This window comes from Gopherus flavomarginatus, chromosome 3 (genome assembly GCF_025201925.1).
Source record: "Gopherus flavomarginatus isolate rGopFla2 chromosome 3, rGopFla2.mat.asm, whole genome shotgun sequence".
Lineage (NCBI taxonomy): Eukaryota > Metazoa > Chordata > Testudines > Testudinidae > Gopherus > Gopherus flavomarginatus.
The window spans coordinates 70222096-70244846 of record NC_066619.1 but is presented as its reverse complement, the minus strand read 5'-3'; the positions used below and the strand labels follow the sequence as shown (position 1 = coordinate 70244846).

The window sequence follows — 22751 nt, the reverse complement described above, 5'->3', positions numbered from 1 at the left end:
CTCTGTTTTTCCCAAAGTTCTTATTACTCACACTAAGCTACATCCCATAATACCCTACAATAGCACAACTGAGCATCTGGCTTAAGCCAACAGGAAACTAGTCAATCAAAATACCTTTGTTCTATGTCTTAGTACAAGACAGAAAGGTACCCTCAAAGGCCAATACCTGGAAGGCTAGTATTGAAAATAAAGATAAGGAAAGGAAGAGAACAAAAAGGAAAAGAATTAAGACAAACTAATGGCTTGGGATTGTCCGAGACCAATGCAGGTTCGAGTAAGGATTTGATTGAGAGAGGAAAATCAAAACAAAAAACAGATTGTAATTCAAAACCAAGTGGTTGTTTATTAATGGGGAATAAGTTGAAACTTGGGCTGGGGAGGAGCACTTTTACCAACTAACAACACTATCAGAACAAGAATATACACACAACTTAAAACAATCTATTTACATTCAACAACAAAAAATCAAGCAGTCTATGATCAACTGCTTACTAAAATCCAGAACAGATACACAAAACTAAGTAAACTGTGCACACATTAACCGAATATTGTAAAATACAATAATTAACCACAATAGCAATCAATACAACAATTTAACTTTCATATACTATATACACATCTTGGTATCAAGTAAGGGAGGGGAAAAAAGAAAAGAGGCTAAACAGACAGAGTATTTACAGCACACTCCAGGCACAGCTGACTAGCAGTACAGACACCAAGGGCATGATGAATTGGTGGGAAAATAATCCAAAAAAGAAAGCAAATCGACACGACCCGAGCCGGCTAAATTCGGAGGAAATCCTGGCTGAAAGGGTGATCAGGCCGTTCAGCTAGCCCGTGGATACTCCTGCAGATTTTGGCAAGAGACTTAGTTTTATTCAAAGACTCTTACTTGTGTCAGCGTCTGATTGGTCCCTAGCTCCTTCATCAACCAGGTTCCGAGCTGGTGCCCTCTACATCAATGGGAGCTGCACCTGGCACACTACTTTTGCACACAGCCCTATGCTTCTGCACACAGCACCAACTTGACCTTTTAACTGACAGACGGTTCAAGAACAGGCACATTGGCATTTTTGCACACGGCACTAGTCTGACCCTTAGGTGACCAGGGAAAAGAGCGGGAAAAGGCACACGGCACTATAATGTTGCACACCGCACTACAGTGTTGCACACGGTACCAATGTGACCTTTTGACTGACAATTGGCCAAACAGATGCCATGTTAGAGCATAGGCTTTAGGGTTGCGACAGATGTGGTCACAATGTGACATTATCCTTAAAGACTGTGAACCCCTATTTCTCAAACTTTTTGAGCAGAAGTAATGGCTAAGAGAGAGGCTGTTTTCACAGACAAATGTAGAAGAGAGCAGGTAACCACAGGTTTAAAGGGGGCCTCATAAGACATATAAGTACCAAGTGGAGGTCACAAGTGAGTGTAAGGCATCTGACTTGTGGAAAGATTCCCCAGTCCCTTGAGAAACCTCATCATTGTAGCATAAGCAAAGATGGAAAAACCCTCTGTTGTATGAAGGAAGGTTGTAATAGCTGTCAAGTGTACTCTAATTCTTCTTGTCATTTTCAGCTCCAGCATGTAATCTAATATATAGGATAATGGAGAGGATGTAGGTCAAAGATGCCTTAGGCCACACCAGTGACTGAATCTCCCCATTTTTACAGGTAGGTATTAGGAATGGATTTTCTCCTTCTTCTATGCAAAAGCACTCTCTATGTCCTTAGAACAAGTCATTTTCAACCCTGCAAACCATCCATCTGCCATGCCTTGAGTCAAAGAATCTTGAGGTTGAAGGATCTGAACTCCAACAAAAGTGAAAGGCAACCCCCAAGGAGTAGTGATTCAGACTGCCTCCAGAGCAGAACTGGGAGCTCTTCTTGTTCTTGGCTGTGGCAAACAAGCCTATCTGCAGGATACCCCAATAATGAAATAGGTGGTGGAGGGTAATGGGATCTAACTCACTGCTTCAGTGCAGAGGGAGGGTGATCTCGCTCCCTCTGCATGGTTGATATAAATATGCATGACATGTTAGTCATGATCTTCACATATTTGCCCCTGATTAGTGGAAGAAAATGGAGACAAGCATTTCAGACTGCTCCGAGTTCCATTAAGTTGATGTGCAGTGTGGACCCAAGAGGTGACCACTTGCTATGACCAAGGTGCATGTCTATAGGAGCTCCCCATCCCAGTAGGGATGCATCTGTTATTACTGACATTGGAGATGGCTGTGCAAAGACAACCCTTGTGCAAACACTGTGAGGGTCCTTCCACCAGTCGAGGAATGCTTGAAGGCACAGAGTAATTTGTTCAAACTGTGTTTGCTTGGCAAATAAACAGTTCTGAATCACCCCTGAACCCAGTCTTGTGCGTTTTATTGAGCAGACAACCACTGAAGTATTGGAATATCAGAATTCCTTTTCTGTGAAGATGAGCAGAACTCTGCACTGAAAATGCTCTTGCCCAGAGTGAAGTATAGGAATCTTCTGCAGGTAGGGTGGATTGCTACATGAAAGTAAGTCTCTTGCAGGTCAAGGGCCAAGAACCAATCCTATTGGAATTGCTGCTGCAAGAGTTAACTCCAAAACCCACTTGTCCATAGAGATATGGTCCCACTTCTGACAGAAATGAGAAAGATGATTGTCAAAACAAGGGAGACATGTAGATTGTTGCAGCAGATATGAGTGAGGACGGTAACTCAGCACCTTGACCACCTCAAAAAAATTGATATTTCAAAGTTGTAGGTTGTGAGCCTGATGCCCCAGATGTAGACAGACAGTCTTCTCTTCTGGAACCGTTGTCTCTTATGCTGAGAATTCGTAATGTCTCTGGGAGAAAGGAAGCTGAGTGGGAAGAGATCTCTGCACCATCTGGGACTCACTAATTTTTTTTTTTTTTTTTTTTTTTTTTAATGTGCAGGAGTGTAAATTCTGAGCGAAAAGAAGATGGTCCTAGAGTTCTAAGTTATGCAGGGACTCAGTTTTTTCAGCAAATAGCTTCAATCTGTCAAAAGGAAGGTAATCAACTGTATTTTGGACTTTCCTCTGAAACCCCAAGAGCTAAAGTCTTCCTTATGACTGGGATCACCTCACAACATGAAAGGCAGTGTTTAAAATTTGGAGGACTGGGCATGCTCTCCCAGTATTTAAGTTCTCCTAAGAGAAGACAATAAAAGGGAAAGGACATGATCCTTACACTAAAACTATAATAAAATATATGTATATGAATAAAAATATTAAATATTTTAATTTTGTATTAAGTTATAGAATTCCTACAACTAACTAATATAAAGCCAACACTAAAGTACTAACATTCAACTAGCTAGTTAGATAAAAGAAAAACACAGTTGAGGTAAACTCAACTCAGTCACTGCTGAGGCTCCAATATTGGAACACACATGAACAGAAAAAAATGTACTAAACATCTACAGGATAACAGACCATGAATAAACAGCACATTTATAATTAATACATTATTGATAAATTATAAGGCATCTGGTAACAATCAAGAGATGTTAACGCAACTGAATTTTAGTAAACCTCTGATACCAAGTCTTGTGATAAAGGACATAGTATTATACATGACTTTGAAACTGATATGGAAACAAAAAAGGCCACTAGAGATTTAGCTTGTCAAACAGCAGGAAGGGGGTTCAAAAGAGGATGGAGCTAGCCTGTTCTCGGTGGTGGCAGATGACAGATCAAGAAGCAATGGTCTCAAGTTGCAGTGAGGGAGGTCTAGGCTGGCTATTAGGAAACACTATTTCACTAGGACAGTGGTGAAGCACTGGAATGGGTTACCTAGGGAGGTGGTGGAATCTATATCCTTAGAGGTTTTTAAGGCCTGACATGACAATGCCTGGGCTGGGATGATTTAGTTGGTGTTGATCCTGCTTTGAGCAGGGAATTGAACTACACCTCCTGAGGTCTCTTCCAACCCTAATATTCTATGATTCTAAACTGGGGTTCAAATCTACCCTGCATTAGCCTACTGCACACTACGTGTCTGTGTGGACCCTGCCACTGCTCATTATAAGTTACAGAGTGTACTTTAATCTATTCCACTTTGAAATGGGAGTGGATTAAAATGCACCAGGGAAGTTTTATCGACCAGAAGAAGGGTCCACACAGAAACTGAGTGCGCAGCAGACTCATGCAGAGTAGATTTACACTCCAACCTGCCACGAGCTAAGTGTTCGTATAGACAAGCCCTTAGTGAAATCTAATAGGCTTTTGAGTAGTCTCCTAAAGAAAGTGATGGAAACTTCATCAGTTGGCACATTAGAAAATAACCTGGAAAAAAAAAATACTCCTCAAGCCATCTTACATTTGCATGGAAGTGGGTTATCTGACCGCCTGATTTTTTTCCCATCTCTAACTCCTATGATCCTCTCACTGTGGAACTAGTTTGTGGGACATGTTGAAAGAAAGAAGACTGATCAAATCAATATATAGCTAGGTTTTTATACATGTTATATTGTATAATTACTAGGCCAGATGTAGCTGAAATAGTATTATGAGAGAAATATTTAAATTTTGTAATTTTTCAACTTGGGTGCCTTATTTTGCAATGTTAGCATTCCATTTATGCTAATTTTTAGCATGAATAAAGTGGGAAACTTCCATTGTGCAATTAAAAATGGGAAATATTTTTAATTTTGGAAAATTCAACATCAACTAAAACTTTACCAAAATACTAATTATTTTAGAGCAAAATAATGTTAAAAACACTAAAAAAATTAAGTGATTAGCAGAAGAGACATTGCTATATGGAAACTTTCAAATATTGCGTATTAATACATTATTTACCTTGGCTGTATACTCAGCTTTATAACTGTCTTGCGTGGCAGAGAATCTTGTGAGGACTGATCATCATCCTACATGGGAGAAAACTTTAAATTTACATTTCAATGTATATAGATCAAATTAAAAATCATACATTTCAGTTTTGGAAGAACCAAGACATAAAGATGCACTAGCCACATCACACCAATAGTGAGTTCCAATGAAATCTAATTTATCACAATATGCAGGAAGACACTAGTCCCCACCTCACCCAATCATCATCTCCAACCCCGTACTTAAGGCAAGAAGATTATGAACATACCAATTTAAACAGATTTTGATATAAAGGAAAAATGTATACTTATTCATCCAATTTGAAATCATTGTTCCCATTAAGTCATTTATTGTTATTCCCAACCTTCACACTCACTGACCCCTACATAGGTTTCTACAACTATGTATTAGACATTCTAATCACTAATAAAGCTGGTGTGGTTTACAAACAGTTTCAGTACACTGAAATTAACTTTCGATTGCTGGAGGTTTACCCTTTCAAGCACTACAGCCTTACCGTTTAGTTGCAGAAGCCATAGGTTTACTCTTTGTTAGAATTCAACAAACTAGTCTCCCCCTGCTCCACCACTCAAGTTTACACACACACACGCACACACAAAAGAAGGGGGAGGAAGGATTGTGGGGGACTCCAGATAAATTAAGGTTTGAGAGAGTTTATGTCAATAACAGTGTAAGTTTCTCTATAAAATGCTAAGACTGTTTGCCTGTCCTTGCACAAGGAGTCTTTATATAGCTCCCCCTTATGATCATGTCACCCTCTAGTAGTCACAGCCTAAAGAAGGTAAGTTTTTGTAAGCATAAGCAGTAACATTTGTGTTACTGCTAGTAAATCATTAAGGGTTGTGGCCTACAGATCTCCATTTTGTCTTAAAAATGTGAATGAATATAATAAAATAAATAAATAAAACACCTCTTCTAACATTGACTTGATAAGTTCACATCTATAGGTTATTTATACTGGGAGTAGCAGCCATTATACTTAAAAATAGTAAAATGGTTTTCATTAGAACTCTCTAATTTCAATTATTCAGAATATTCTCAAAGTTCATCTCTACGGCTGAAATTTTCCATGTTTGGTTTCTACCCAAAGTTATGTTCCTAAAGGTCTTAGTAAAAATTGCCTGGAAGAGATGCTCAGCTAGGATCTGTGACAACCTCTTTCTTTGCATCCCTCCACTGGCTCCCCCTTCTCTATCACACCAAACGTAAACAATGTGTCTTCATTTTGAAAGCTCTCCATGGCATATCCCCACCTACCTATTATTTCTCATTTATTATCAAAATGTTGACTCCACCTCCATAACTCTCACTAGCTACGTTTTCAAACAAGCACCCTTGTACCTTTTTCCATGCTGCTCCTCATGCTTCAGAGAAGCTCCTCATAAACATTCACACCTTATTATTCTCCTTCAAATCACTCCTTAAAACTCTCGATTTCCCCGATGTCTACAAAAAAAACTTGATAATGGTTAGGCCATTGGTATGGAGAGACTATGGCCTACCACGCTGACCAATACGGTCTCACTGTTTCCTTGTGTGTCTGTATCCATCAGTTGTCCCTTGTCTGATAAGATTGTAAGGGGGAAGGATCATCTTTCTGTGCTGTTTCTAGAGTGCCTAGCACAATGGGGCTCTGGTCCACGACTAGGACTCTTACATGCTATAGTAATAACCATACTCCTATACTACACGATTATAGAGTAAGAGTAATACTGAAAACTCAGCATGAGACATGACCACAGCACAACTGCCCTGAAATGTATTTCAGGAGAGGAAGCAATTACCTGAAGTAAATGTAACAGTTAACTGTTTAAATCCCTGAATGCACTCCCAGATTACATTTTCTTTCCAGCTAGTAAAAAAGCTTAGTACATATGTAATGATTTGGGGAAATCTGTGTGCATAATTTGTGAATGCTGGGTGAGATTATAAACTCTCTGTATGCATCTTTACCAAGCTGCAAACTTAATTTCAAATGTGCAGTACTTTTTGCCTTCTCTATGGTCTGTTTGCCCCCATCTTGGACTGGAATTACTCAGGTGGATGGCAAAGGTCTAGTAAAAAAGAGTTATGTGCACAACCATTGAAATGTAATCGCTCTTAAGAAAAGACTGGCTCCCAACCAGGAGAGCTGGTTTATCAGGGGAGAGGTTTCCTAGCTCCAGCCCAAGCCCAGATGTTTACACTGAAATTTTAAAGCCCTGCAGCACAAGCCCTCTGAGCCCAAGTCAGTTGACAAGGGCCAGCTGTGTTTTTATTGCACTGTGGACATGCCCTCAGAGATCTAGAAGCAGGATTCTTCTCACAGCAGAGAAATGAGTGCCCATGAGAAGGGCTGGTGCAAGGATGTTTCATGCCCTAGGCGAAACTTCCACCTTGCGCCCTCCCTCCCCCACAGCCTGAGGTGCCCCCGCCCCCGTGGCAGCTCCCCACCCTCCCCCCGAGGCACCCTCCCGCGCCAGCTCATCCCTGCCCCGCCGTCTCCCCGAGCATGCCATGGCTGCTTCACTTCTCCCGCCTCCCAGGCTTGCAGCACCAATCAGCTTAGGCGCCACAAGCCTGGGAGGCGGGAGAAGTGAAGCAGCCACGGTGTGCTCGGGAAGGAGGCGGGGCAGGGGTGAGCTGGGGTGGGGAGTTCCCCTGCGTGCTGCCCCATCCCTTACTTGCTGCAGGCAGCCCTCCCTGAGCTCCCCTGCCCTAGCTCCCTCCGCCTAAATGCCAGCAGCAACTGGGACGGCCGAAGATCCGGCCACTGTGATTGCTGCCGAACAAAATGGCGCCCCCCAAATCCTAGCGCCCTAGGCGGTCGCCTAAATGGTTGCACCGGCCCTGCCCATGAGGGTGCTCTTGATTGGTTCTGTGACAACACAGATGCTGACCAAATTAACATGTGCCTTAAAAAGTTCAAGTTATTGAAGATATGTAAAAACAAAACTGTGTAAGTATATATGAATGAAAAAACATTTCAAGATGTTACTTATGCACATTGCTGATTGTAGAAACATTTTCATGTATTATATTAAATTATTTAAGTGTCATATGACCATGTAACTAGAGACTGCACTATAACACTTATGTGCAAAGGCATCGAGTTAAGATGTGTATAACCTTAACTATGTTATTTTCTGTCTTTACAGTGTTTAACCAGGCAATTTTTAAATATTTCTAACAATAACAAAGGGTTTTGGTATGGAATAATATAGTTTGTTAAAGATGGACACTATTCCTTTAGAATATTTCTCTTCTGAAAAGTGACTCTTCAAAAGTGACGTGCAGGAATTTTGAGCTCATTTTTTCCTCAGTGGATTCCCATATCAAATTCTCTCAATTTACAAATAAAAGTATGTCTGTTCTATATTCCAGTTCTGCAAATTCAGTCTGGGCTCAGATTCAAGATGGACTCTTTCTTCCTCCTTCATTATCATAAGTAATTATGACCTACTAGTCAAGTTAGGCCCACAATTACACTTGTGCAACCTCACTATCATCAATTTTCACAAGCAGCAGGTATAGATAATTGGATAATAGATAAAAAAATATGTTGATAATGCAAAACATGAAACAGAGTCCAGTATGTTCACTTTCGGCTATGTAGGTTCTGCAGGGCTAACTGCAAAAAGTAGTAAAATCTATTTTTGCTGTCAACAACCCCTGTAATTCGAACTACATATAGAGATCAAATCAGTTGAGTAAGAAGGGACGATCTTTACATAGTTAATTTTCAAAGTAGAAGTCGAACTTCTCCACACCATTCATAATCAGTCTTAAAAGATTATTCATATAACTTTTAAAAAATACAAAAAAGGTAAGTAGGAGAACTCACCATCTTAAGGAACGGGGCTGATGGGTTGTAGCTGTAGGTATCTTTGTCTTTTAGGATAAGAATATGAGTAGAGTCAGTGATCACTCTCTTCAAATTCATTAATGAGTGGAAAAGCCTGTTGATTGAATTTTCAATTGTTACTAGTTTTGAGATATGTTTATAAAAAGCCTTTATAAGACCCTTGGAAAAAGGATACAGAAATAGTATTAACTATTAAAAGTACTGCTTTAGCCAAGTCTAATTTTTTTATTCTGACCTAAATTTCCAAAAATGACTAGTTATTTTGGGTGTCCAACTTGAGATACCTTGAAAGACCCTAATTTGGAGGAAGTACTAAGCACTTGTCTCCTGAAAATTAAACCTTCCCTTTACCCTGTCTCAATTTGGGCACCCAAAAATCATCACCATCCTTGCCACACTATCAGAAGCATATGAAAGAAGGCAAATGGACCTAATCATCCCTACTCTGGGCTCCAGTGGCTAGCGCTTTCATATTTAGCTGAAATAATGCTGCTACAGCCATTATTGTACTACAGAGCGTGCCTCCAGGTCAACATCTCCATCTCCATCAAAGCAATTTTAGTTTATGTAGCATATTACTGGGCATTCTTAAAAGATGTCCAAAATATGTCCAACTTTCTTAGGTACTACTTGCCTGGTATGTAGGTGTGTCCATTTTAAGCCCTCCATTACTTTATATAATCAGTCCATTTTACTTTGGATAGTCTATGCATACAACTGCACTGAAAGCTGTTTCAAATTTGCATGGGACAGAATTACTTTTCCAGGACTCTGCTTCACAGAAGATAATTAAGGTCTTTACAAGCAGTCAGTGTGATGTTTTTGCTAATCACACTGGGCTTCCATACGGCATAAAGTTTTTTTAAATACAACACTTGTGTTACCTATTCTGGGTTTCATATCAAACACGTAAACAGCAATATTGTGAATGACGCTACCCAGATAAGCTTACTGTTGGTTTTCCCAGCTTCACCTTCCCAATTGGTGCTCCACTGTAGGTGACTCCACAACAGTGCCACTGATGGAGGAATGGGACTTCGGGTTCGAATCTATAACTGATGCTAATACTGTGGAGCCAAATAGAGCATGGGATGATGAGCACAGAAAATTGCATAATGTTTTGAAAACGTATGAGCAGATGCCCAAGTTTCTGCCCTGCATATTTCTGTAATGGGAATATTTCTGATCAAGGCTAAAGAAGTGGAAACAGATCTCATGAAATGAGTTCAGACTCCAGATGGGGACTGAAGATTGCAGGCATGAGAGCAGTAGTTATTCTAGTTGGATATCCACCTGGAGAGTCTCTGATTTGATATTGCAGATTCCCTGGATCTCTCTGCAATTGAGAGGAATAGTTTAGGATAGTGGTTTTCAACCTGTGGATTGCGGACCACAGAGTCCGCACACTATGTCTAAGATTTTCAAAGGGTCTAACATCTCCATTCTAAATGTTTTAGGGGCCCTCAAATGAAAAAAAGATTGAAAGCCACTGTTTTAGGAGATTCCTGGAGTCTTTCATTCTATCCAAATACAATGCCAAAGCTCTCCTGACATTGAGTATGTGAAATACTGCTTCTCTGTTGTCACGGTGCTCTTTTAAGTGCTCTTTTAGAAGGGTGCCCCATTTTCCTTATATAATAAACAGAGATAAAAGGAAGTGAATAATTTATAGAATATTGAACTCTTTCACATTCCATGCTTTGGAGAATTAATGGTAAATTGGGACTGATCCAGCTTTCCCTATATTCTGTGGCACAGATAAAGGTGGAGAGCAAATAGAGTTTGGGGGATTTTTTTTTAAATACACTCTCTGAATGTAATAGAAATAGAAGAGAGTGTTTTAAGGGTACTATTTCAAACAGTGGCTTATTTAATATAGTACTCTCTCTCTACCAATAAGACATCATTCAGCAAGGTCACCAGCATCTACTTTTCATATTTCTACACATAAAAATGTTCTAAATGAATTATTCATTCACATAGCTATAGGTGTGTGTGTGGGGGGGGGGTGTTTTAAAAGCAATATCTCTACTTCGTAACTACTCAGGAGAATATTACAAATTATTCTATCAAAATATAGAGAAAGCAATTCACCTCCCAAACTTGACAAAGAATCAATCTACAAATGAGCTAATAAGCACAACAAGAAAATGATGTCCCAGGTTGAAGATAGGAAATTGTATAGTGGGAAAGATTAAGATAATCACGTAATACCTAGTCAACATATGTTTCTTGATTAGTGCTTAACAGTGGCAGAGATTTAATGCAACAGTACCTAGTTTTGCTTTGAATGATAGCCCTGTGGTTAAGGTACAAGCTGCAGACTATCTTCAACCTCCCTTTGCAACTCCCGTCCACACTGTAGCCTCTATGTGCCTCAGTTTTACACTCTACAAAATTGGGGAAATAAGTTCCTACTTAATATAGATATGCTGAGATAGAAGAGAATATATAAAATATATATAATAGTAGTAGTAGTATTTTCTCAGTGGTATATGTTTTGGTAGCTATATTAAAAACACAGTATATTCATAACTAAAACAGAAGAAAATAAAGGTAAATATTTAATTTAATAAGTACATTACCTAGTTCCATAATCCACAACTACCCAATCTTTAGATGTTCCTGTGATGGCATCATGGTGCTGAAAGAGTCCTAGGTTCCTCCTAGCCTCCGTCAGCAATTTGTAATGGCCCACTGAAGGAAATGCATTCATCTTGTCAGATTTTTTAGACTCTACTAGTGCCAAAGAATAAAGCATCTCAGCAGCTCTGGAAAAAAATCAAAGAAAACAATTATTGTAGCTACTTGTTTACACATAAACATGCACACACAAAGACAAACACACACTTTAAGAGCTCAATTACAATGCTTTCATAGCTTCCCCCAAAAGTGGTCCTCTAGGTTCTTTAAACTAAAAGTTAAAATCTGTCAATTACAATATAATTCACTATTTACAAATAAAGCAACAAAAAGTTAATTTGCACAAATATGTAATGATCCATGTTCAAACCTTAGATGGATGCATTCAGGATAGCTTCTGTCTCAGAAGGAAAATTAAACTTTCAAGAACACACAACTTGTTTAACCAAAAGAATTATTCCTCTCAAAAGGTACATACTGTATATATTGCATGCAGTATTCATGAAGTCTTATTTGATTTTTTAAGATGTCGGTTTGGGTCTTAGCTTGGTCATTGAGAACCCAAACTTATTTTTTCCTAAATACCATAACAGTTAAAGTAAAAGATTATAACAACATATCCAAACTGTCTGAGGAAGGGATCCATCGACTGACCACCAGTACCAGACAAGGTCAAATACCTCAAGACTCTGTACCTTAGACAAAAGTAGATATAACTTAGATAATGCTTTCACACCTCTTAACTGGGTGCTCTCCTGGACCCTGAGTACAAAGCCCATATACACTGGACAGCTCAGGGGCACTTGGGGAAACTTTGTGGGCACCAACCACATAGGACATCAAGAATGACCCAGAGTGAGTACCATCCACAGCCACAGTGTCCTCAAAGGGAACAGAGCAGATGCTCTCCATAGGGGGTCGCAGACACTTGGACCACACCCAGGACTTCAAGGAGGAATGAGAAAAGAAGGAAGTGGCAGCTGAAACAGCATCACCTCAGCCATGTAAAGACTTGATTCATGACTGTTATGATTGGGGGAGACATGACATAAGGAGTTCATCAGTGCCTCTGTAGAACCAATCTATACAGGCTTTAAAAATGTCACTTGGTATCATCCCTTCAGGGCATGGAAAACACTATTCTCCACTCCCTTCTAGCATCCTGAAGGCAGGTTTCAGCTACTGCCACATCTACAGTCATTGCTGGGCATGGGAAAGACATCTCCAACCCTCCCCATTTATGCTGTTTGTATGCTCCCTTGTGAATGTGAACCATCTCTCCGCCCCCTTCTTTTGGCACCCAGAGCACAGGATTTGGGTAACGATGTTTGCTGTTTCAACATTTCCTGCTGGACGTGGGAACCAGCATTACGCCATCACCCTTCGTCTCTACTATTGGTCCCCCGCCGGCACCTACATGGGATCCAAGATAGATTCCAAGGAGGGCGGGGGATATAAACACTGTAACTGAGATTTATTGTGAAACACACCGCTGCACATACAGTCACCCACTCAAAAGGCCACTGACAGTCAACACTAAGACCTAGTTCATATATTCAGTAGGCCCTTATTCTTAAATCCACTCAAGGTACTATAATAGATCCACATTCTTAGTTCACATCGCTTCTGAAGTATCACATTAGGTGAATTAATCAATCTCTTAGAGCAGTTTAAGGCTTTTGCTTTCCACACCAAAAAAATAGGTGACTGATGGGCATCTCAGAAGGGTGTATCTGTAATATTGCAATCTCTTAAACCACGATTTCCTTTTAAACCTCAACCTTACTCTAAATTTTAAGGTGGATCAAATCTCTAAGGATATATGAACTGAATGTATGAAAAACTACATTATTTCTGAGAAATTTAAAACTTCAGGACAGCAATTTTCTTCTAATTTAATCTCAGTCTAAGGAAAGATAGCAGAATATCTCTTTACAGAAGCAAGGGTCAATATAGCATATCCCCAACCAGCAATGAAAACTCCAGTAGTGAGAAAAATATCCTACACAGGGGATCTTAAAAATAAAGAAATAATTCATGTCATAGAAAGACAAATCATACCTAACCAAAATAAAACTCTTCTTGTTTTGAGTATTTCACCGGAGAACTATAAACAATCAATCCATCATTTATCCCCAAGCACTTTTGTAAAATTAGCTAAGAATAGGATTTGAGAAATCCCAAAAGCCATTGAACATTGGGCAACAACTTTGAAATGAGCCACTTTGTTACTTATTGATCCCTTTTGATCTCTCATTGATACAACCTGTCTCAAGACAGTAATGTTTGGCATGAAGTTATAGTATGGAAAGAACAATACAGTGCACCTTTGCTAATCTCATTGGACAGATCTGATTTAACTAACACTGTGCAATTGCTCTAATGATCCGTGACAACTAACAACTCTGCCCTACAGGTATTGAAATAGAAATATTTTGCACAGTAAATTCAGCAACTTTTTGAAAAATAAAAATAATTAATTAGTTGTAAAATTTTAAAAAATAAAGTGAACAGCCTGAACAATGAAATTCATTTTAATTTCAATAATGTACAAGTCAAAAAATGAATGTAAAATTCTCTCAAGGCTACCCATTTGACTTCTTAAATTTTCTAATGAATACTGGACAAATTCATATTTACTCTGCTATTCTAATAACTCCCACACTATCTTGTTTCTTTTCTTTTGAAGCTTAACTCATTTAACAATTTTGCAAATTTTTATTAAAAGTTTTAGCCTGTTCAGGTTGTTTACTTACAATGAGCCAGAGTATTGTAGCTACCTTGGTCTTGTTTTCCAGCCTCTAGTAACACAAAACTACTCCTCTGATTATTTTTCAGTTCAATGTAAAGCTATACCTGCACTCTGTCTTTCAAGTTCTTGCTACAGCTAATCATACCATTGTCAACAGTTCAATCTACCATCATCATCAATTGTATAAAGGCTTTTCCTGGGGAGATGGGCTCTTCCATCTTAAAAGAAAAGGTGACTACTTCAAACCCGTAAAGTTTTACCCTGTGTCTTTTCCTGATACACCAGTATCTTCAGAGTAAACGGTTCAATAGGATGACCCAACTTCATAATTAAATATTTATTTTAGGAAGAGCTGGTAGGATTTAGGTTGCCCAACACTTTGCATCATAAAGTATTCTTGCAACCTTCTGTTTGAGAATTTCACACCTCTGTTGTTTGCAGCAGACCTTTGATATTTAGCAGGGAGAATAGCCTTAGGCTACAAAAGAGTCTTTTCTCTGTCTCATGAAATTCTGTTCAGCTTTTGCAGAGTGTGACAGAGCGTGAATAGCCTAAGGCTGACTCATTCTGTGTACTTTGGAAGCATCCCCACAAGCAGTAAATGTACAAGGTAATAATTTTAAGTACTAAGTGATTAACTAATTAGAGGTGATTCAGCTCATCAGCTGGAAACAGTGAAGAGAGGCAGGAAGAGATAGTATACCAGGAAGGCTAGAAGGAAGGGCCAGAGAAGCCCAAGGTCTCAGAGAGGTGAGATTACCTAATACCAAAACATGGGGGGAGTGAAGACTTGGGGGAAAACCTTATGCTGTCGGGAACAAACATTTAGAAAGCACATTGTTAACAAAGCTCTTGGTGTTGAACTCGCCTTTGGTGTTCACGAGGACAGTTTGCAGAAAAAATCCAGGGTGAGGGAACTCTGGACTGAATTGAGATACGTGTTATTTAAAATCACTATTTCCCTTCTCTCACTTTCTTTCCTCAATGAAGTTTTGGCAGCATGACAAAATAATATAGTATTTTAAAGCCAGATAGGGGAGGGCTAGCTCAGTGGTTTGAGCATTGGCCTTCTAAACCCAGGGTTGTGAGTTCAATCCTTGAGGAACCATTTGGGGATTGGTCCTGTTTTGAGCAGGGGAGAGGACTAGATGACCTTCTGACATCCTTTCCAATCCTGATATTCTATGATAATCCTGCTGCCAAAGCAGCAGGAACCACCACAATTGTACTGGAATGCCTTGGAACTATAGGAAGGAGGTAGGGTGACCAGATGTCCCGATTTTATAGGGACAGTCCTGATTTTTGGGTCTTTTTCTTATATAGGCTATTACTCCCCCACCCTCTGTCCTGATTTTTCACATTTGCTGTCTGGTCACCCTAGAAGGAGGAAGCGGGAGAATCTGGGCTTCTCCCTACTATGAGACAGCACATGGCCCATAACACATTGCCCTCCCAAGACTCAGCACCTAGACCCAACAGTTCATCCTCCCTTTGGGGATCACAGCTTTCTGCTGCCAGAAATTATTATTAGTCCTGTAGCTCAAGTGGCAGTGGTCTGTGCAACAATAATATACATTCACAGTTCAAATGATGGACAGTTTTTAGTTGCACATAACAGAATTTGTTGTAACCTTTTCCTTTTTAAAAAATTAGGAAGTTGCATGCAGAAAAGTTGAAAATACTATTTAGGCTGCAAGTCAAGCAATCAAAAGTTAGGAAATGCCAGATTACAGTTGTTCACAAAACCTTAACATGGTCCATTGTGGATATGCATTATGATATAGTCTAACTCTATGATCACATTCCTCTCGCCCCTCTTCCCCACATAAATCCTGATTTATTCATTTAACAGGATTAAGGTCACATGACCAAACAAATCTCAGCACTGCTCTACACTTTCCCTGGAGGAATGTGCTCTCTCAAATGATGGAGGCTCATCAGCCCTTCTCCCCCATAACTGCACTCTATGGCTCTTCCTGGAAGAGACTACAATCTACCACCCCTCTTTCTCTCATTCCCACCCCTTGCTACTCTCTCCTCTGTAGTGCTGGCAAAACAGAAGCATCAGTCAACTATCACAAAGGACTGTCCATTAAAAGAACCAAACTAATGGGATTTACCATGTGTATTCTATCCCCCATTACCAAAAGCACAAGGTTCCCGGGCACATGCAAATGAGTGACAGATTTCCCGGCCTCTCAGTCTATAACTCTTGATATCATTAAGCCATTGCTGCAAGGCTGACTTATCCCTATATCTTAAAAATGTTTCTGCAAAGCAATTTAATTATATAAATAAAATTGTGCTTTGGAATGCACCAGGCTATACTAAATAGCAAGCACTTTTATTATAAACTCAGACTGAATTGCCCCTGAATCAGAGTGGATAAAAATCAATCATTTTTTTTAAATTAAAAAAAATCAGATTTTTTTTTAATTTAAATTGGATTTTTTTGGTAAAATGCTTATTGAGGAAAAAACCTATCTAAAGATAGTTTTAACTAAGATACATTATAGCTCAAAGATCTCTCATCATGGAATAGGGATTATAAATTCTAATTGGGCTTAAGAGAAATGTTGAACACTCACTGAATACTCTGAAGCCTATTTCTGTAGTTTTGAACAAAATGCAGGGAAATAGCTGTTTTATTGCTAATACTGTTGAAATTTGGAAGGAACTGAGTGAGATCTTAGAAAGAGAAATATGCAATGACAGAATTAAATTATAAGCATTAAAAACACAAATGAGACAAGCACTATCTCCAGCTCATTTTCTTGCAAATATTTTCAATAGTCGGTATCAGCGTCAAACCTTAACTGCTGAAAGGGGAGTTGGCTATGACATGGACATCCAATAATCATCCCTCCATAATATCAACTATAATAAACTTCAGAGCCATTCAAGAAATGTATGTTTGCTGATGATGCTTTAAAGTAAGTCACACCAGTGAACTGGAAGAAGTCACTTAAGCACTTGGATTCAGAGACTGTTGAAGTGATAATCTCACTTTTAACAGCAGTAGCTTCTTCTGACAGTGTAGAAAGAAATTATTTTTCCCTTTGGACTAATTTATTCCAAATTGAGAAATTGTTTGAGACCTGAAAAAAGCAGGAAAGCTTGTTTTTCTTTTCCAGATTATGAACAAACAGGAAAATGAAGATGAAGATAACCGAGTTAGCTGCAGAAGCCAACATTTTAAGTTTCTCATGTTGACCTGGCTGACAATCGATTTATTATTTTTTTAAATATTTCATTTAACTATTTTAGTTAAACAATTTTAAGAAGCTTGAATGTTTAACTAAATTCAAGAAGTCATATGCCTGTTTTGTTAAAATATTATATGTTTGCTGTTGAAGAAAAAAATCCAGAATACATAATGTTATTTTAGTTAAATAAAACAATTTAAATGTTTGTCTAGTGATGTTATCCTCCTAATACAGCATGGCAAGAAAATCCTCCAAATATTAATAAATTAACCTGTTGAACTGGAGATAGTTCACCTCCCAATGACTTCATAAATATCTGCTTCAATTACCCTTGGTAAATGAAATAACCAATCATTCATTTTTTGATATAGCTGTAAAACTAATCTGAAAAGTCTTCAAAATAAATCATTTCAAAAAATGTCTAGTGTGTACCTTCCAAAAATGAAACCTACATCTATATTTGAGTTGTGAATACGTATTAAGGTTATAACAATAACTTTTATGTAGAAATCTGTGACTTAAATCATTAGGAAGATTCGATTTAATCAAATCTGCCCTGTCCTGAATCCCATCTAAAATATTCTTTCCCTGCTGCAAAGTAGTTATCTCAGAGGTTTTTCATAAGCCTTATCTATTTGCAGCTACCAACACTCTACGCTCCCTTCAAAAATAAGAAAAAAAAGGCCTGCCATACAACAAATTGTCACAACACCAGAAACATACAGGGTTTATTACAACTGTTTACAAATCTAAATAAATTCAACACACACAAAAGAAATCTATTCCAGGTTCTGAGGGCAAAGGTGTACTAATTCAAAATTGAACCAAACAGGAAAGACTAAGCCAGCAGCTACTACCCATCCCAAAACCAGAAGAAAATTAAGCCAAGTGTTAAAATCATCCCCTTTGCCTCAAAACACCAGCTCTTGTTGTGGTCCTTTATCCCCTGTGTAAAAGCCTGTGTAAATGAGATGGAACTTTCAGCACACTCTGAAGGTCAACAGTTTCAGACTATTTTGGACCAAGTGGTAGAACACTACAAATTCCAAAATGAAGGGCCATCTTACACTCAGTGAAGATGCTTAAACTAGAACAACCTAGACATAAGGAGGCGGCCTCTTGGTGAATTTACTGCAGATAGCCCCCTCTCATACCCAGATGGTTCCATCTTAAGTATTTCTATCACCACAACCATTGTTGAGGGAGAAATATAGTCTCTCAAGGAGATAGATCTCAAACCATTTACATACAGCTTTATTGATCAAAACCAATACCTTAAACCTCTGCCCCAAAACAATAAGCAGTCAGTGTCAAACCCTGCACATTTGTGGCATGTTCTCTCAGTGAGATACATTACACAATATGCAGACTGCCACATTCTATGAAGAATTCTGTGTTGGGGTTTTTATTTAAAATGTAGCTGGATGTAGAGCACATTGCAGAAATCTAACATGACAGATATGGATGGCAGTAACAGCACCACATCCAAAAGAAATGGTTTCAATCTCTTTGCCAGACAGACGGAAAAAAGGCCTTCCTAGAAACTGCTACTTTGTGATTGTGTTACATAGGAACCAATAAAACCTTCAGACTGCAAACAAAAAGATATAGTCCTGGCTGAATACCTTCTGGCTGCCTCCCAACAACATTCCAGCATTCCTTTAATCTAACCTGGAGTGATCTTCAGACAGTTGGCACTTATCCATGCCACAATCTCAGACATCTTGGGCTGTTCTACACTGTAGGGTGGGTGTCAATGTAAGACACGCAACCTCAGCTACCGGAATAGCGTAGCTGAAGTCGACGTATCTTATCTCGAGTTATCTCTCATCCTCACAGCGCGGGATCGACAGCCGCGACTCCCTCGTCAACTCCGCTTCCGCCTCTCACTCTGGTGGCATTCCAGAGTGGACGGGAGCACGTTCGGGGATTCATTTATCACATCTAGACAAGACGCGATATCAGTCCCTGATAGATAGATAGATAGATCGCTACCTGCCGATTCAGTGGGTAGTGCGGACGTATCCCTTGAGTAAGGCTTTCAACAGCACATACAGGGTCAGATGAGACAGAAAGCTGCATGTCATTGTAACGCTTTGGGGTTTCACCTAGATCAGTAAGGGGGTTGTGTCACTGCCTGCCCTGTAATCCTGGGTGCTTCTGTGCAGTGCAGAGCCCTAACAGCATCAGCTTGCTTACAACACAATATCCTGGGGTTCTCAAACTGGAGGCTGGGATCCCTCAAGGGGGGTCATGAGCTGTCAGCCCCCACCCCAGACCCCGCTTTGAATCCAGCATTTATAATAGTGTTAAATATATTAAAAAGTGTTTTTAATTTATAAGGGGATCGCACTCAGAGGCTTGCTATGTGAAAGGGGTCACCAGTACAAAAACACCAGCCTGGTTACTCCTTGCTGGGTGACACCAACAGCCCTTCCAGTCTGTAGTCTCCCCAAAACCATTTCCCCTGCCTTATCCAGTCCTTTTCAGTCAATATTCACAGAAATTATGTTAATTGCGTCCAAAGAGACAGAGCACACACCAGTTTGTTAATTTAGCTAAGGACCTCACTCTTCAGTTTAATACACAACACTGAGCTGATTTTGTAATAACAAAACTAGGTTTATTAACAAAAACAGATATTTACGTGATAAGAAAAAATGCAGATATAGTTACAAGTAAAAACAAAACAAAACTAAACATGCTTTCTAGTGAAACAATTTCAGCAAGTTAGAACCCTTGTCTAAGCAGGTTTCTCACTTATACTCAGTTCCAGCTACTCTTGGTTTTCAAGCCAAGAGGATCCACTTTTCATAAGCTGAAAAGGCTCTGCTCTTCCTTTGTCCCCTAACTGATAGCAATTACTGATATCAGTTTTTAACCTTACATTGATTTAAAAGTCCAAACATAACTAAGTAGCTCAAAGATCAGTAGTATGTATACCAGAATTGAGCTCTAAATGTTCATTTTAATGCTCAGGACTAATTATTAATGCAAACTTACTTTCAAATTTTGAAGGCATGTTTTTTAATTCTAAATTCAGATAGATATTGTGTCACCTGTGCAATGGGCAAAAAGTTTTGTATCTCATGAACCTCTGCTTTTTAATAAATATTTTCTACACTAATTCCTACTACATTAGTGAGGAATGGTAACTACTAATATTTTCACAAATAAGGACTGGCTTCAATATATTCTGCATGATTTAGATATTATATTTGCATATAATCTTAATTATACTTTTAATTTGCATAAAACTATGCTAAAAGAACATTGACATTTTTTAACTTGAGTTCTTTTCTTTGTGGTGTTACTGTTACAAAGTCAAGACCACAAAAGAACTTAAAATTAGGATTAACACTGCCTGTAGCAGCAGCAGGTCTCCAAGTCTATCTATGACCCATCCAGAGTTCTGTTTTGCGTTGCATCCAAATAAGATAGCTGGAGAACATTAAGCAATATTAGCACCAAATCCCTAGCAAGCTCTACTGAGCATAACACAGATTGAAAATAGTGTTTATAATTCTTTATAACTTGGCCAATCCTGAAAAGATTTTCATGGTAACTGCAAAAGGTACCTCCCAGGCCTATCTATTCTCCCTTTCTCCCCCCTCTCCCCCCCCAAAACTAATTACAGAATCCTGCTACAAACCAGGGAAGCATTGGGCGAGGGGAAGGTTTAATTTAGTATCTTAAAAGAACTGTTGAAAAAGTTTCTACAGTAGGAACTATTAGCATAGGAGTTGCTACTATTCCCTCTATATCTCTTTAAAGAGTATTCCTAATTCTTTTGTATCTATGATTCAAAATGTATTTAGTAACTATTTTTTTCTAGAATTTGACAGCTGCATGGTCATTCAAATGGAAAGGTATTTCTCTCTCATGAGGAGTAAGGTCCAACACCCTATATTTTAATTACCAAATTCTTAGGAATATCCTATACTTATAAGGGACTACTTTAAGGAGCAGGAAAGCCTTTCCCAATCTGTTCTAATGAAAACATCATGAAGATAAATGTGTTTTTTGTTCAGTTTGTAGAGGCTGGTAGGGGGCAGTGTCCTGTAAGAGAAGCTGAGTCCTGATTAGGAGGCCTATAAAGGCAGCCAAACAGCCAGCCAGCGGCACAGGCCCACCAAGCAGAACTGTAAACAGGAGAGTTTGAGTGGGAATTCATAAATGGAATTTGGAGTAGGAGGTGCAGTGTGGTGTTCTGGTTTTGTTTTGGTGTTCGTTTGGGTCTTGTTTTTGTTTTCCACTTGACAGGAATTTAGGTGGAAAGGCTATGACTGGTTCAGTAATTCCTCGCTTAATGTTGTAGTTATGTTCCTGAAAAATGCTACTTTAAGCTAAACTATGCTAAGGGAATCCAATTTCCCCATAAGAATTAATGTAAATGGGAGGGTTAGATTCCAGGGAAATGTTTTTCGCCAAACAAAAGACTGAGACACACACTCACATACACACATATATGTGAGCACAAGAATACCAAGATATATAAATTATAATATATATAATTATATAATATTATATAATATATATATATATATATATAGGTATTCTTGCACTTCAGGGCAGGGGAAAGCAAGTCGAAGTTCCATGAAAGTGCCCTTATGCATGCGAAAGTTTCGCAGCCACTGGGAATCATCCCAGACCTGCAACACTATGCGGTCCCACCAGTCTGTGCTTGTTTCCCAGGCCCAGAATCAGCCCATTACAACCATAATGTCCAAATTGCCAGGGCCTGTGCTTTGGGATAAGTCTGTGTCCATGTTCTCATCAACTCTTGTCACCGCGCTGCCATCACCTCCTTACCTGCTTGTGAAATTTCTGGGGCTGCATATACTGAAGAATAATGTGCATGGTGTTTACAGTGCTCACAACTACCACCATGACCTGAGTGGGCTCCATGCTTACTGTGGTATGATGTTTGCAGGAGAGCAGAGTGGCAGTGGAAGCAGTTGTTCAGTGACGACTGTTTGCAGTCTTACTGCACCGTCTGCTGTCATCAGCACCCAGGACACAATAGCAATGGCTGAGCTGAGCGGGTTGCATGCTTGCTGTGGTATGCCGTCTTCACAGAGAAAAGGTGCAAAACGATTCTCTGCCGTTGCTCTCACAGAGGGAGCAGCGACTGATGACATCGCTTACCGAGTTGGCTTACAGGGAGTTAAAAATCAACAAAGGGGGAGGGTTTGTATCAAGGAGAAACACACACAACTGTCACATCGAAGCCTGGCCAGTCATGAAACTGGTTTTCAAAGCCTCTGTGATGCGCAGCGCACCTTGCTGTGCTCTTCTCATCACAAACAGCCTAGTCAGCAAACCACGCCAGCGAGCTTTTAAATGTCCAAAGGCACATTCTACCACCATTCTGTACTTGCAAAATGGAGGAACTAGAACTACTGGTGCAGGAAGTGAAACCAGATATTATAGGGATA

The 22751-nt window shown here is 39.3% G+C and overlaps 1 protein-coding gene across 2 annotated transcripts in view; it reads right to left on the bottom strand.

The window, feature by feature from the left end:
* MAN2A1 (mannosidase alpha class 2A member 1) overlaps window positions 1–22751 on the bottom strand; it is a 200208-nt gene that overhangs the window by 91852 nt on the left and 85605 nt on the right. For both annotated transcript variants that reach the window (XM_050945620.1, XM_050945619.1), the window contains exons 10-12: window positions 11298–11483; window positions 8692–8806; window positions 4818–4885 (exon numbers count right to left, since the gene is read on the bottom strand). In XM_050945620.1, the coding sequence (XP_050801577.1) occupies window positions 4818–4885; window positions 8692–8806; window positions 11298–11483 (369 nt within the window). The remainder of the gene's footprint in view (window positions 1–4817; window positions 4886–8691; window positions 8807–11297; window positions 11484–22751) is intronic.